At 36.8% G+C, this 15473-nt stretch overlaps 1 protein-coding gene across 2 annotated transcripts in view; it reads left to right on the top strand.

The window, feature by feature from the left end:
* sec31b (SEC31 homolog B, COPII coat complex component) overlaps positions 1 to 15473 on the top strand; it is a 45807-nt gene that overhangs the window by 2947 nt on the left and 27387 nt on the right. For both annotated transcript variants that reach the window (XM_031905502.1, XM_031905503.1), the window contains exons 2-10: positions 4815 to 4896; positions 6013 to 6136; positions 6974 to 7169; positions 7380 to 7475; positions 9088 to 9228; positions 9922 to 10064; positions 10936 to 11035; positions 12942 to 13103; positions 13561 to 13713. In XM_031905502.1, the coding sequence (XP_031761362.1) occupies positions 4818 to 4896; positions 6013 to 6136; positions 6974 to 7169; positions 7380 to 7475; positions 9088 to 9228; positions 9922 to 10064; positions 10936 to 11035; positions 12942 to 13103; positions 13561 to 13713 (1194 nt within the window). In that variant the 5' untranslated portion in view covers positions 4815 to 4817. The remainder of the gene's footprint in view (positions 1 to 4814; positions 4897 to 6012; positions 6137 to 6973; positions 7170 to 7379; positions 7476 to 9087; positions 9229 to 9921; positions 10065 to 10935; positions 11036 to 12941; positions 13104 to 13560; positions 13714 to 15473) is intronic.

The following is a 15473-nucleotide window of genomic DNA, read 5'->3' as shown; positions in this document are numbered from 1 at the left end:
ACATTTGTTGGTTAACTTGTGAGGGCAGTTGCAGATCTGCACAGGGGCAAGCAGACATTTTCAAGGACAAAGGTAACCCAGGTCTAGTTTTAAGAAGCCTTTTTTTCTAGATGCACCAGAGCAGATTTACTATTTGTAGCAAAATATTAAGGCCTTTGCTTGCCTTTTACAACCTTGTACAACCAAGAATCCCATCATCCTGTAAGAGAAAAAGTTATTCTTAGATAGGTCTGCACTGGTAATATTTGGAGGGGTTAAACTTGATGGACTTTTGTCATTTTTTGACATAATGTAACTAAACTGCTATGTATTTTAATTATTAAGCATGTACTGCATCCTTAATTTTTCAATTTGGCCAAATACCAATTTCTCTGCAAAAGAATGAGGTGAATAATGTCCTAATTTGCACACTCAGATTTGAGAAAAAATTGTAAAAATTGTTTTATCTGTGAATGATCAACTGTTACTTTAATTTTTTCAGAATTGTAAATTCACAATCCTATTCAGTTTTGTCAGACAGTAAAGTTCCCCATACACGGGCAGATTGTAGCTGCCGATATCGGTCCCTTGGACCGATTCGGCAGCTACTATCTGCCCGTGTAGGGGCAGAAACGAGGGGCCTGGCTGACCGATATCTGGCCTGAAATTGGGTAGATATCGATCGCCCAGGTTAGAAAATTCAGTCGGATCGGGGACTGCATCGGCTCGTTGATGTGGTCCCCGAACTGACTGCCCCATTGCCACCAATATAATTCAATCGTTTGGCCCCAGGGCCAAATTTTTTTTTTTTTTAACTACACGTTCCCCGATATCGCCCACCCGTAGGTGGGGATATCGGGTGAAGATCCGCTTGCTTGGCGATCTCGCCAAGCGAGCGGATCTCAGCTTGTATGGGGACCTTAAGTATTTAGCCAAATTGTTTAAAGGGTTTGTTAACCTTCCAAACACTTATGTCAGTTAAGTTGTTTTCAGATAAAGACTTTTTCAGTTGCTTTCTATTTTTCATTTTCAACCGTTTTTTTAAAAATGAAGTGAAAACTTTAAAGGAGAAGAAAAGTAAACAATGGCGTGGGTGGGGGGTGCCAGAAGTTATGCAACCTCAGTGATTGTATTCACTTACCTGATACCCCAGACAGGTTCTCCTACCAGTAGAAAACTGAACTGGCCTGGGGTTCTGCCAGTGAGCACCATGGAGCAATCCTCTCTGCGCAGGTGCGCATGCACAATAGAGCTGAACCTTGACAAAAAAAGCCATCTTTTTTACATTGCTGCACATGCCTCGGCCCCAGGATTTTAAAAGGAAGAAGAAACAGAAAAAGAGGATCTCTTTGTGGCGCTTGCTGTAAAGAACCCCTGGGCCTGGGCGGTATTCTGCTAACAGGAGCATCAGCCTGGGGTTTAAGTAAGTGAATAGTCACTTGGGGGAGCCTAACTTTTGGCACCCCCAAATGATTATGACTTTCCTTATGCTTTAATGTTCCTCTGGTGATTCAGTGTGTCAGATCAGTAATCCAGGTGCAAACTGTTACAATTTGCTATTTTAATTGATACATTTCTCAGCAGCAACTGTGGAATGTTAGCAACTATTGGATCAGTTCTAACAGCCAATTCAGTTTGCATATCTCATTACATATCTCTTCTGCAGAATATATCACAGTGTTTGGAGAACCAATCATTAGCTTGGTGAATGGATATAATTCTAAATGAAAGTGTGCTTTTTTAGTGTAAGTTACTCAGTTTTTATTCTAGTCCTACTGGAACACCTTTGGAAAATTTAAATGAGATTAGAATTTTCCTGCTGCAGTAGAAACCACAGAAGAACCCAGACTCCATGTGCTTTCTCACATGAGAAAATCACAGCTGTGAGCCCCTGCCAGTCAGTAGCTAAACATGGATAAGCCACACAGAGATAGTTGCTGGTTATAGTTACATAGTTATTTTCTGTTGAAAAAACTGTCCATCTAGTATAACCCTTCTGTGTACCAGTAGTCAAAATACTCACTAACTGTGCACCTCTATTTAAATACACACATATATATATATATATATATATATATGCATGGACACCATGGGTAGCAGTAATTCCCATTCACTTTGAATGGGGTAGAAGTTCAAGTGTTTTGTTCCACCTCCCACAGAAATAGAAAATGCTAGGGTGACAAAGTGCTAGAAATCACCCAGTGTGCCAATCAGATAATAGTATCTTTATTGTAAAATGGAACATGTAGTGAACATGACTAACACTGAGACATGAATGTATCCATACTGTTAATAAAAACCAACTGGATGTGTCCACTGCACTTTATTTAGATGTTTATGTTTGAAGGAGTTGCAATTTACATTGTCTCACGCTGTGGCTATCTGATTTTTATGGACATTTGGTTGTCTGTTTCCCACACCTTGATCAAGTGCCCCCCCCCAAATACCCATAATCAAATATATATATATAGGGTCACCGGTATTTGGGACACACTTGATCAAGGGCTGTCTTGGCTGGTAAAATAGACTATTTGGTCCTCTTGACTGCTTTCACTATCTGGTGATAAAATGAAAAAGCCGCATTTAGTTTTTTATGACTTGAAAATGGATTGCAAGGTTCTAAAGAAATATCTGACGTCCTTCAAGCCTCCTCCCATAATGACTAATGCTTGTGCATGTCAGGATTTGTTGTTCTATTGTTACAAACAGCTTTAAAGACTCACACAATGAACCTTGACATTTCAAATCCAGGTGCCATTCTATTAATGACCACTTATCTTTCTACTACATGTTGTAATTTATGTATTTTGCAGAATACAGTGTTAAATGTTTTACAGAGTAGTCATTACCTGAAATTTTAAAAGAATTAACTGAACAACCAACAACAACAACGTATTTAGTGTGTTAATAGGTTATAAATTTATTTTTTTTGTCATCTGCATGATTACTATGTGCTACAGGTGACAAAACATCCCTGGTCTCCTTTCTACTAGCAGTAAAGTAAATGGCTGCTGGGAAAAAAATATACATCTTGATGCCCAAGGAAATGCAGCTGTATAGCGGTCGACAAAGCATGGGACATGTGCCATTGCCCTTAGGCCTGATATTCTTGCTATTTTGATCACTGTAGCTTTTCTGGCCATGTCACACCTGCTATTGCTATTGCAATTTTTAAAGGAGCAGTTCACTGTAAAAATGAAAATGAGCAAAATAAATAGACTGTGCAAAATAAAAAATATTTTTTAATATAGTTAGGCAAAAATATAATCTTTAAAGGCTGAAGTGAGCAGATGTCTAACATAATTGCCAAAAATCTACTTCCTTCTCACAAACTAACTGAACAGTTATATCCCATGTGCCCCCCCCCAAAGTCAGGAACTAACTAAGAGGTTAGAGAACTGAAAGCAAGAAGTAGTGTTCTGGCTATTATGTTAGACATCTGCTCACTCCAGCCCACATTTTTGCTTAATGTATCTGGTGTAAGCTGATACATTATGGTAACTAACCATATTAGAAATATTTTTGTATTTTGCCCAGTCTATCTATTTTGCCCAGTTTCATTTTTACACTGAACTGAAGCAGACGTCAAAACACCAGGTAGTATTGCTTCCTACTGACTGCAATAGTAAGCAGTCAGATAAAGGCTGTTGCCTTTGGCACATCACTTGTTATGGCTTTTAGCTCTTAGTAACCCACTCTTGCATATTTTCGTGTGTTAAATGAAACGTTCAAGGACTGTGCAAGGCATAAAGCCACTTTTATCACACATGGGTGCCCACTAAAGCATTGTAGCTGAGAAATGCACTGGTGAAAATGAACAAAATTTCCAACCACTGCTGATTTGGCTGCTTGGCCTCTCACCCTCTACAGTATAGTGGTGCTCTAACGGTGCCATAGGCCTAAAGTGCCATTGCAATCTGTGAGAAGCAAGCTATATTAACTTCCTGCACTGTTACTTTTCATAGCAGATATTTCAGCATGTGCTTTGACGCTAAAATATTCAATGAATGTTTCTAGTTTTTATACAATTATGTAATTTAAATCTTCTAATATTGGGTTTTCTATTCTTGGCTTGGCTAAAAAAGCAAAGCATAGGAAGAGAAAGCAAAATATTGGCAGCTTTAAAATGCACAATTTTATGAAATCTAGAGATATTTATTTAACGTTTTGACTACAGTTGTTTTTGCTGGCAAAGAATTGTCAAGGGAGTTGACGTTCTTTAAATATTTGTCACTGATTGACTTGACTGAAAGAAGATTCTGTTAGACTTTACTAATTCCCAGCACAGAGGCCCTCCCAGCAAAATATATACAGTCTGAAAGAATGTGAGTATATTATATGTATGTCTTCTGTATTTTGTAGGAGTTAAGGCATTAGTGTTTTTAAACCTAGTCAAATACACTGAAACAGTGTCTTGGATTTCGCCTGCAGCCCTTAGAAATAACAGTTAAACATGAAACAAAATTGCAATTATACCTGCAAACAGCAATATTTATTATTTTTTTTTTTTTTAACAATTCTTTTATTGAGTTTGGATGGTTTACAGTATTTTACAGTCCAATGACATTTGTTTATTGTACAATACGTAAATAAAACCAAATTAACAATTTAACTATAAAAACTTTGCAGTGTCTTCTTTGCTAGTGCATATATTGTATAGCCGTTGGTCTTTCCTTCTCAACCATCTGTGTACCATCCCGGGCATGATTAGGGTACTAGCTTCACACTTTTGTGTGAGGTGTGGGGGGCTGTCTGGGGAGGGTTTGGGGGTGGGGCCTTCCCTGACCTACGCAATATTTATTATTAACATGAAATTCATTTATTTATTTATTTAGAGAATGAAACTGAAAGAAATTGAACGATCTGCTGTTCAAGTCTGGAGCCCGGCCAGCCAACACCCGGTTTACTTAGCAACAGGTTTGGATGTTTTCACATTGTAAACTTGCTTTTCAGCTTACACCAGATACATTGTAACAATAGACTATTTTTGTCTAAACAAGCATTCCTGGCAGTGTCTTATGCATATGAGCTTTAACAATTTCAGAAAGAAAGTTCACCTCAAATCATCCTAACCTTTTATAATGTTTGAGTAATGTTGGCAAATTATTTAGGCAACATTTTTTTAATTCTGGCTTTGAGATGTGAAGCAGTTAGGCCTAAAATGTATAGAATGTTAAATAAAATATTAAAACATACAAATGGATTAAAAAAAGTAAACAGATTTATAAAATCACCAATGCATTTGTAGGAGCTGCAAATTAAAAAAAAAACTTCAAAAATTAAAAAAACCCTTACAAAAAATTAAGGCAGATTTTAAGTTAATTGCATATAAAAGACTGTGTTTATGTCTTAGTTATTTTAAAGCTGGATATCATTAACATTCTATAAGGAGTAATATTTAAACCTAGGTGAGTTAGTTGCCCAGTTTCGCCTTGTCGCTTTTACCTCCTGGTTGCTGTTATTTGCTGGTTGGGGCAGTAAAAGGTAATGAGTCACTACAAGATCTGCCAACATCACCAGAATAGCAGGGTGACTGCAGCACCAATAGCTACACAATACTTTCTAAAGTTGTTGTTCAAAGTGAACATGCCTCACTGTGCAACATTTTGTTTCCCTCCCTCGGATTGATAAATTGGTTGGGTGACAAAACACTAATAATCTCCCCATGTGTCATAACCCTAGAGAATTAAATTAGGGAATATGTATTTGTCGTCCTTCTAAAAAGAAGAAGGTTAATCAAGCTTTTTTATTACATGGAAAAGTTCATGGATTTTTCTATGCAAGTCTTTGCACCTGTGGTAAAGGAACTAATCACCAATAATATCAGTTCCTGTGGGACTGAAAGTCACCCATTAATAAATACACTTCTAAAAATCCCAAAGGAATGAATAGAAAGTGGGTGAGTTTTTCTTTAGTGAGCTCTAATTTCATAATAATAAAACTGCCCCTAAGTCTCTCACAATATTTTTCCTAATGTTTTAGTGTAGTAAATTACATAGCAAACCTATAGCTTTCCTTGTACTTCTGCCTTAGGAACATCAGCACAACAGCTTGATGCCTCCTTCAACACCAGTGCTGCCCTGGAAATTTTTGAGGTGGACTTTGGCGACCCTCACCCCGATATGAAAAAAAGAGGTGTCTATCCAGTGTCTAACAGGTATGATCTATGCACTGTAAAGCATTGTTGAAGTACTCAAGGAACTAAAACCTTTTTGCTTGGAAGCATACTTACTGTAACATTGTGTTGCCACCTAAGTAACTACACAGTAGCTTCCTAAGGTTGGAAAAAGGCGTGTCCATTGAGTTTAATCTTTTATGCCTTTATAAAGCCTGACTAACTGCAAGTCAGTATATAGGTTCTCAAAAAAACACCTTATTTAAAATGGCTGCTATGCCATTTAGGTATATCACCCATAGAGACAATCACTTAGAGTAATGTAAATATAAAGATAATAACTCATTTTACTCCCCCCCAAAAAGATTGAAAGATGCACTTTCGGCAGGTACTTATTACTTGTTTATGTGTGTACTTTATAGACTTTAGTCTTAAAAAAATGGTGTTTGTGGGTGCAGAGCAATCAACGTTCCAATCCAGGGATATATAATTAACAAGCAGACTACAAAAAACATTGCCATGTACTATTTGTTAGTTGCCAATGTTTTGGGCTCATACTAGCCCTTCACCAAGTACTTGGTTCATATATCAACTGGTATGCTGAAGTCTACATGTGCATTAAAGACTCTAGTCTAGATGGCAGATCAGTAGAGTCTCGTAGAAAAGCAATCTTTTGCTTTCATCATTTCTGTAACACAGAAAATAAATAAGCAGATGGCTGTAACAGAAGATAACAGTAAAGGAAAGCATATTAGTCTATTGAATGTTACTAAAAACAGGATTTTACAAAAAGCTGATAGAATTATGAACTGTGAAGTTTACATTAAGTTTGTAATAATGTTTCAGAAACTCTTTACATTACCTATTTTGTCTTGTCAGGTTCCATAAGATACTTTGGGGCAGCTTTGGAAGTGGCCTGCTGGATTCATCTGGAATCATTATTGGGGGAGGAGATAATGGAGTCATAACTTTGTATAGCGCTTCTAAGATCCTTGCATCAGAAGAGGAGCCAGTTATTACAAAGAATGACAAACATTCTGGTCCTGTTAGGGCTCTTGATTTAAACCCATTTCAGGTAGGAATCTATCAAATTCAATAAACTTCTACAGCAATATTTATGCTAATATAATATTGATTGTATTGAAAGTTAAGTTATAATGATCAGGCAAGCATACATTCTGGCTGTTGCTCAATATGTTTTGGAGAATATTTATAGAAAAGCATTTAAATATAGTTAAAATGTACACCATACTGATTGCATACCTGTCATGATTACTGTTTTCAGAACAACCTACTTGCATCAGGTGCCAGTGACTCTGAGGTTTTCATTTGGGACTTGAACAACTTTACTGTGCCAATGACCCCTGGAGCTAAAGCTCAGGTAATTGTTTAGTCTTATACAATACAAATGTTTAGCAATAGAAGGGTGATAACAAATAATTTTAAAAGCTACATGAACCTTGTGGTGGTATGTAGTTATGTAGCAAATTCCAGAATCTTCCAGGCTCATGTCAAGAACTTGTAATTGATAGACAACATCCCAGGAGACCCTATCAGATATACAGTCATGTAAAAAAATAAGTACACCCAGGAGCACATTCATTAAAGTACGATTCGGAAATCCAATAATTTCTGATGATTGCAAAAGTCACGAAAATTCAGTTCGTTTGAATACAAAAATTTTGTACTTACTATCCGAAAGTTCCAAAATTTCGTATTTAAACAATCCTTTACGATTGGCGATCCGAAAATCACAAAATTATCGTATCCCAACGATCGTAAACGGCGCAAAACTCTTCCTGACTTTGAACCTTCAGTGCATGTTTTTGGAAGCCTCCCATTGGACTCAATGGCACTCTGCAGCTCCAACCTGGCCAAAGGAAAGTCACGATACCGAAGCTTGAGTGAATTCCAAAACTTTCGTACTTGTTGCGACAAATACAATTTTGTTGCGCAAATTGTCGCAAAGTACGAAAAAGTTGCGCAAAGTAACGAAAATATCAGAGACAATACGCAAAAGTTGTAAACATTAGAAAAAATACAATTTTTTTGTAATCGGACCTGTCATACTTTCAATGAATGTGCCCCCAGTGTAAAGTTTTTATTTTTTTAGTACATGGGCATATTAATGTTTGATCTTAATTCAAACAGTATAATTAATAAATATGTCATATTTTTCTGTGAAAAAGTAAGTACACCCTTGCTCTTTTTAGCAGAAACAACCTCAAATAGACATTTCATATAACTGTCTGCCAGTCTCTGACATTGACTGGGAGAAATTATTTTACATGCCTTCATGTAGATCTTTTTTCAGCTCTGCAGTGTTTGAGGGTTGCATGCACATTCTGTTTCTAATCCCAGCAGCATCTCAGTTGGATAGCGATTTGGCTTTGACCATTTCAGATCTGTGTGTGTTTTTTTTTTTTTTTTAATTTAATATCTTTCCTTGGTGGATTTACTTGTATGTTTAGGGTGAATTTTATGTTTCAATGTCCACTTAAAGTTGAGCTTTTTCTGACAGTTGATAAATCTCGTGGGGAGAATGCCTCTTTGCTTATCTAGATATTACTGTAAGTCCAGCTTGAATGATAATTAAGGTAACATTTTGGGCAAACGTAAGCCAGTGCCAGACAGGGTGGATTCTTGGCCTGTGGATAAATGCAAAACGCAAAGCAAAAGCTTTTATCCTGCAGGACGAAAATCCACTTTGTGTAGCACTGGCCTTATTTGCTGTTATTAATTGGCAAAAATGGTTAACCTTGTTATAAATAAAGAACACCTAAAAAAATGGTGTAAAATTGCTGATCTAGAAGCTGGATATAGGAAATGCAGATATATAGTGGTAATCAGTTACTCTCTTGGTAACAAAATAAATCAACAAGTACAAGGAATGGCATCACGTAAGCCTTTGTAAGTTAATGGCATGCACATTAGTAACTTCTTGCTTTGTACCAGAAAAATCTTTTGTTAATTTCATGTATTCTTCCTTGAAGCCCATAGAGGACATTAGTGCAGTTTCCTGGAATCAACAGGTACAACACATCTTATCCTCTTCTCACCCCAGTGGTAAAGCTGTAGTATGGGATCTTCGCAAGAATGAACCTGTCATTAAAGTCAGTGACCACAGCAACAGAGTAAGCATTGTACCAGTTCTGTTTATACCTAACAACTGAAAAGTGTCGGAAAAATGTGTCCTTAGTGATTTTCAGTCAACTACTTCATCACAATGTTTTCTCCCATAATCTAAAGTTGATCGGTGCAGTTTTTTTCTTAAGATACAGTATATGCATATTTATTGCATATTTTAAAATAACGTTTTTTGTTGACTTTAGTTGCTTAGCTTTCCAAAACACAATATTTTAAGGAGACGGAAAGCATCAATCACTGGGGGGGAAAAGCATCAATCACTGCTACATGGCACCCCCCCAGTGACTGTAATCACTTACCGTGCTTCTCCTTTTTTTTTAAAATCCTTGGGCCAATGCATGTGTGGAAAAAGGTGGCTTTTTTCTTAAAGTTTGTTTTGTTACTGTACTGCACATGCACACCCACTCGCACAAAAGTACCCTGGGCCTGTGCAGTTTTCTGCTAACAAGAGCACCAGCCCAGGGTAACAGGTAAGTGATTGCAATTACTGGGGGTGAGGAATGTTTTAAGGTTGGCTATAAAGTATATGTTAAAACTTATTGATATATTGTAAATCTTGTAAGTATATTGTAAATCTTGTAAGTGACATAATGTTTGCATCATATAAACATTTTAGTTATTGTAGTGAATTATTTGCTTATTTAAAATTCTAGTATATTTGAAAATCTTTGTGTTTTCAGATGCATTGTTCAGGAATGATGTGGCACCCAGAGATTGCTACCCAGCTTGTTTTGTCTTCTGAAGATGATCGTTTACCTGTAATACAAGTTTGGGACCTACGTTTTGCCAGCTCCCCACTGAAAATGCTGGAGAACCACACAAGGTATTAACAGAAATAAAGGGTGATATAACCTTCTGTGAAAAGGTTTGTAGAATTGATAAACCTTAACATTTTTAACCCCCACCTAAAAAAAAAAAATACAAATGCATCAAACTTTGATAATGGGCAAACTACACAGAAAAAGGTTTTCATATTCTCCGTTTACTGGGATAAATATTGTGCTGCACCTCTTTCTGAATAATAGCTGTTTTTTATGGCAATTTTTAGTTGTTTGTGATAAGAATTCTACTGGATCTTGTACAACCTAATTATTGAAATAAGTTATTGAAATTTTTGCTATATAAATCTGACTATAGGAACCAAAAAGAGAAACAGAGGAAGTGTTACAAAATCATGTGGTGTTTAAATAGCACCTTTAATAAATAAGGTAACTGATGTCAGGTGAACTTTACAACTGAAACTCTGTTTTAGCCATTATATGTATTCTTAGCACTAATACTTACACTAAGTAGATAATCCAACTAAGAATTTAATCCTAAAGAATATTCTTTTGGTAGAGTAGGTCCAGCAATATGGGTGGCCTAAGCTGCAGACACACAATTACTCAAACCATAAAACCATTTTCAGCTGGATATAGCAGAAGGATTAATCTCTTTGGGATGTGCACTTGGCTAAATGCAGTGGGTGGTAAAAAAAAAAAAAAAAAAGCTGCTTCATGCTTGCACTGAGCTGCTTGAATAAATTTAGTATTCCTTATGCCTTTATTCAGTGGAGCATGGTTGTTTAAATTGCAGTGTTTTGTATGTTCATGTATGAGTTCTAGTGCAAACAGTTGAGAGCCTTGAAAGTAGAAAGCAAATATTTGTATGATATTTGTATGTACATTTTTTTTTTTTTTTTTTTTTATCTATAGGGGCATTCTCTCTATTTCCTGGAGCAAAGATGACCCAGAACTACTGCTAAGCAGTGCAAAAGACAGCCGAATATTATGCTGGAACCCAAACACAAGTGAAGTGAGTCACTGTTTGTATCATACATTTACCAAAAGTGATATTATTTCACAAGTAATTTATTCTATAATGGTTTCTTAGCAGGGCCTTGTACAGGAGCCTTATAGCAACCAGTTATTTAATTGCATCTAACATATTGTTAAAAATTGAAGATGATTCTTACTTGTGAACTCCCATGCTTAGTAAACAACATGGTAGTATGTTTCAAACTAAAAGGAAAATACAGTCTAAACACAGGATCATACAGTGGCAAAAGTAATAATGTTTCATTTGCCCTGGATGCGAGTGCACTAAAGGGGTGCAAGATCGCACCCCTTAATTCTCATTTACACAACACTTGCATGTGGTACATTGCTATGCTTGTTACACCCCAAACTAAATTAAAATCATATTATGTCATTAACCTAATATTATTGAGCCACAGTATACAAAAGAGACAGGGAGGTAATGCAATAATTACTGATCCAATCAAATGACTTCACCTATACACACACAGAACAACCAAATTATTTACTCTCCTAATATTTAGTGTAGTGTTCAAGTATAAGGCTTGTTTGAGTGGACAATAATTGTGCTGGTTTAGTTACAGACTACTGCATTTAACCAAAAAGAAATAAGGTATGTGGCTTATTAGCCAAATTCCGCTTACTGTGTCTGCACCCAGGCCGACACAGTGTCTCCGGGTGTAGGCACAACAATCAGATCTTTTGAAGTGTAGGGGTGGATTTTCAGTCTGCACTTATTGACAGGCTAAGAATCTGCCCCATGTGGAAATAGCCTTATAATGGCAGTTTGCCAGCCCGTACCTTAAGAATTGCTTTTGGAGAAAATTTGTGGACTTGTTTAGAGAATAAATTAGAGAAATTTCACCTGGTGTATTTTTACCACAGGGAAGAGAATGTTTGTCAATAAGACCTTAGTTTGCCAAAACTAGTCATACTTGTCTTTCAGTAATTTGCTGGCATCATTCCAAATTTCAACTTCTGCCCTTTAGTTAATATGCCCCAGAGACATGTAAACAGAGAATGTAAACAGTCAAGCAAATACTGCTTTTGCTAGCAATTAGATTTACAAAAAAATGTAAAACATTGAAAATTTATGTTAATTCAAAAGACTCGTAGAATTATATTTTCTTTCATTGTGCAAAAAAACTGTTTCCTCTTCTTTTCTAGTGGTGTTTTTCTCCATCCCTTTATAATACCTAACAACATGAAGAGTAAAGTAAATCCCCAGTGGCACCACATACTGTTGCTCCTGACTGACTTCAGCTGGCATCATTTTGCTATATAACCCTGTTGTTATTATTTGATATGAAGTTCTGCTGAAATCAATGCATGGTGTTGCTTTTTCACTTTAATCCTTACTTGAAGATGTGCTCACTCTTGTTATCAGGCAAGATTTTAGTGAAAATTACCATACAGGGTATTTCAGGGATGAATATAGGCAATAGGCAATTTTACTTTTCACCATTCCATCGTAGTAAGAAAAAAAAACCACAAACTGCTTTCTGTGCCTTTCCCTTTGCAACATAAACCGATACCAGGAACCTGGGCAATTTGTTTGCTGTATGGTTCCAGTTGAGGGTTGTTGCTGGACTGCTGTACCAACAAGTTGTTCGGAATAAAGGGCAGCAAAGCTGCCTCTCGATCAGACTTTCGCCAAGCTTGTTCAGGTGATGATTCTGCTTACCAAGATAATCTAGATCCCGTAGATCCACATAATGAAATTCTACTTTGTAAAAATGTATAAAAAGTTGCTATGTGTTTACACCTATGGGTTTAGTTTAATTTTAATTTGTGAATTTAAATAATTTCTTAGACATTTATGGAAAGTGTATGTTAAAATTTTATTTTACTTTAAAATTCGGAAATTTGCTTGCTCTCTTGCTTTACTGCTTTGTTTTCTGCAGGTTGTTTACGAGCTGCCCACCAAAAACCAGTGGTGTTTTGATGTTCAGTGGTGCCCACGTAATCCATCTGTATTCTCTGCGGCCTCATTTGATGGATGGATAAGTGTATATTCTGTTATGGGTGGAAGCTTAGAAGCTTTGCAGAGGAGTCAAGCAGACAAGGTAACTTTACTTAGTTTTAACTTTTTTAAGGGTTTTTTTTTTTAATTCTAAAGTTTTCAGTTCACCAAAACGTGACTATTTTTCTAAAACAGTTGAAGTTTAATGTTCCTCTCTCTCTAGTGATCTAGTCTGCCTGCTCGACTAATTTATTAAATTAGAACAATTGTGACAATCCCCTCCCCCCCGGGCATGAGAAGGTGAAAGAAAATCTTCACCTTGCTAAACCATTTTGTAAATCCATGAATCCTAATTACAAGATGGCAATATGTAAAAGTGCTAAATTTATAATTAAATATAAGAGCATACTTTTATGCAGTATGTATTGCATAAAGGTAGCAGATGTAAAGCACTATTCCTTTGAAAATATAAAAAAATACAATATGCACAGGGCCAAATTATGTAAACTCTCTTGAGAACTTGCTTTATAATCTACAACAAATTCCTATTTGTGTTTTAGATTTCATTATCCTTTAATAGCCTGGATCCCTTTGGGACAGGGCAACCGCTACCTCCGCTACAAGTGCCGCAACAAGTTGCACAGACCACTGTAATTCCTCCTTTAAAAAAACCTCCAAAATGGATTCGCAGACCAGTTGGAGTCTCTTTTGCTGTAAGTATGATGCATTTGTTCCTTGTTGTTCTTTTTTTCTTCAATTCTAATTTATCCTTAGAGGGATTCTGTCATGATTTTTATGGTGTACTTTTTATTTATAAATTACACTGTTTTACATAGCAAATAATTCACTCTACCATTTAAAATTTTATTCTTGAACCAAGAAATGTATTTTTTTGTTGCTGTAATATTGGTGTGTAGGCGCCATCTCAGTTCATTGTGCCTGAATCTGAGCTTTCAGAAGGAGCCAGCGCTACACATTACAACTGTTTTCAGATATCCTATTGTTTCTCCTACTCCCATGTAACTGGATGTCATAATAAAGGCATGTAAGATTTAAGAAACCCCAGGTATCTATCCAGGAATCTTCCCTCATGTACCAGGAACAGATATTTAACAGGCAGCAAAGTGTAAAGGTCTCACAACCTGGGATGCCGTGCTCTAGGCCCTGGCTGATAAGAGCCATGCCATGTGGGGGAGTGATAGGCCGCATATTTATTATGCTGTGTAAATAACGGCGAGAAAATTCGCCACACATCGCCAGGCTTCGACATGTAAAATTGGCATAATTTTTTACGCGTTTTTTCTTCCACCGGAACTTACCAGTCGGCGATCTTTTCCATTTTTTTTGCGCAGCTTTTTATGCCGTTTTTTCGGCAAATTAGTTTTACGCACATAATAAATACGCCCCTTAGAGTTCACATCAGGACCCATCATAGGTCATGTGGAGGTCACACCATAACATAAACTCACACACAGGAGTTGTCCCAGAAACCATACCAGTTATGCCAATGGTATCAAAAACTGGGTGTAGGTTTTATTTAATATTGGCCTGTCAAAAGAGTCTAAACCTGACTGGCTTTGGTACTCGGTTTGTCAGTTAGAAATATCTGGGCAGGGGCAGGTCACACAGCAATGATTTTTGGTCTCTATGAGTTCAGGATTAGGAATCAACCAATTCATTTAATAATATTTATCTGTTATGTTCTTGTAAGGAGTTAATGGCATTATATTATTTGCCCAGTCCATACACTCAGGAGGTCATAAAACTAACACTGTCTCCTGCTAATGGTGACACCTGTTGCATTCCTTAGGGTGGGGGGAGTGTCCAGTTAACCTGATGCCCCTGCAAACTGTGATAAATAGTCAGCTCTTTGGACTACACTTTGGATTTACTTTGGAGGACCAATTTCAATTGGAGGTTCATCCTGTTGGTTTCCCCTTGCCTCCAGGACTAGAAGGACTCTGTTTTTCCCTTTTATTTTAAAACTGTTTGTAATTATTTTACCATATGTCCTTTTTGTAAAAAAAATTTCTACATGCACTGTTATACCTTTAATACTATTACACATAAAATTTAATAAGTTTTGTCTTTCATGCTCTACAAGCAACTTAACCTCCGAGTGTGTAGCGGTGTGCCTTAACCCTTTGCATGCTGTATACTAATTAACCATTTGACTGCTGATAGGAAGAGTGTGTGTGTTTTAGTTCCGTTACATTAACCCTTTTACTATTAGAGTGCTCGGCATCTCTCATCACCAGTGTAAGAAGTATGGGAGTGGTGACAGCAAGTTTTGTATGAGGTTGTGGGTGTTAGATGGTCTTTTGGGTGCTGTGATGCTAGTCTGACCTGTGTGCAAGGTGTGTGAGACTGAGCAAGTGACCCTCTAGATAGCCACTCTTAAAGTCATGTGCGTCTGAAGTGGTAGGATCATGACACTGGAGCAGCCTTGAGCCAGACTTGGCTTTTTTACTAT

Source organism: Xenopus tropicalis, chromosome 7, assembly GCF_000004195.4.
Source record: "Xenopus tropicalis strain Nigerian chromosome 7, UCB_Xtro_10.0, whole genome shotgun sequence".
Taxonomy (NCBI): Eukaryota; Metazoa; Chordata; class Amphibia; order Anura; family Pipidae; genus Xenopus; species Xenopus tropicalis.
The sequence above is the reverse complement of the archived record's forward strand: the minus strand, read 5'-3'. Positions and strand labels throughout refer to the sequence as shown.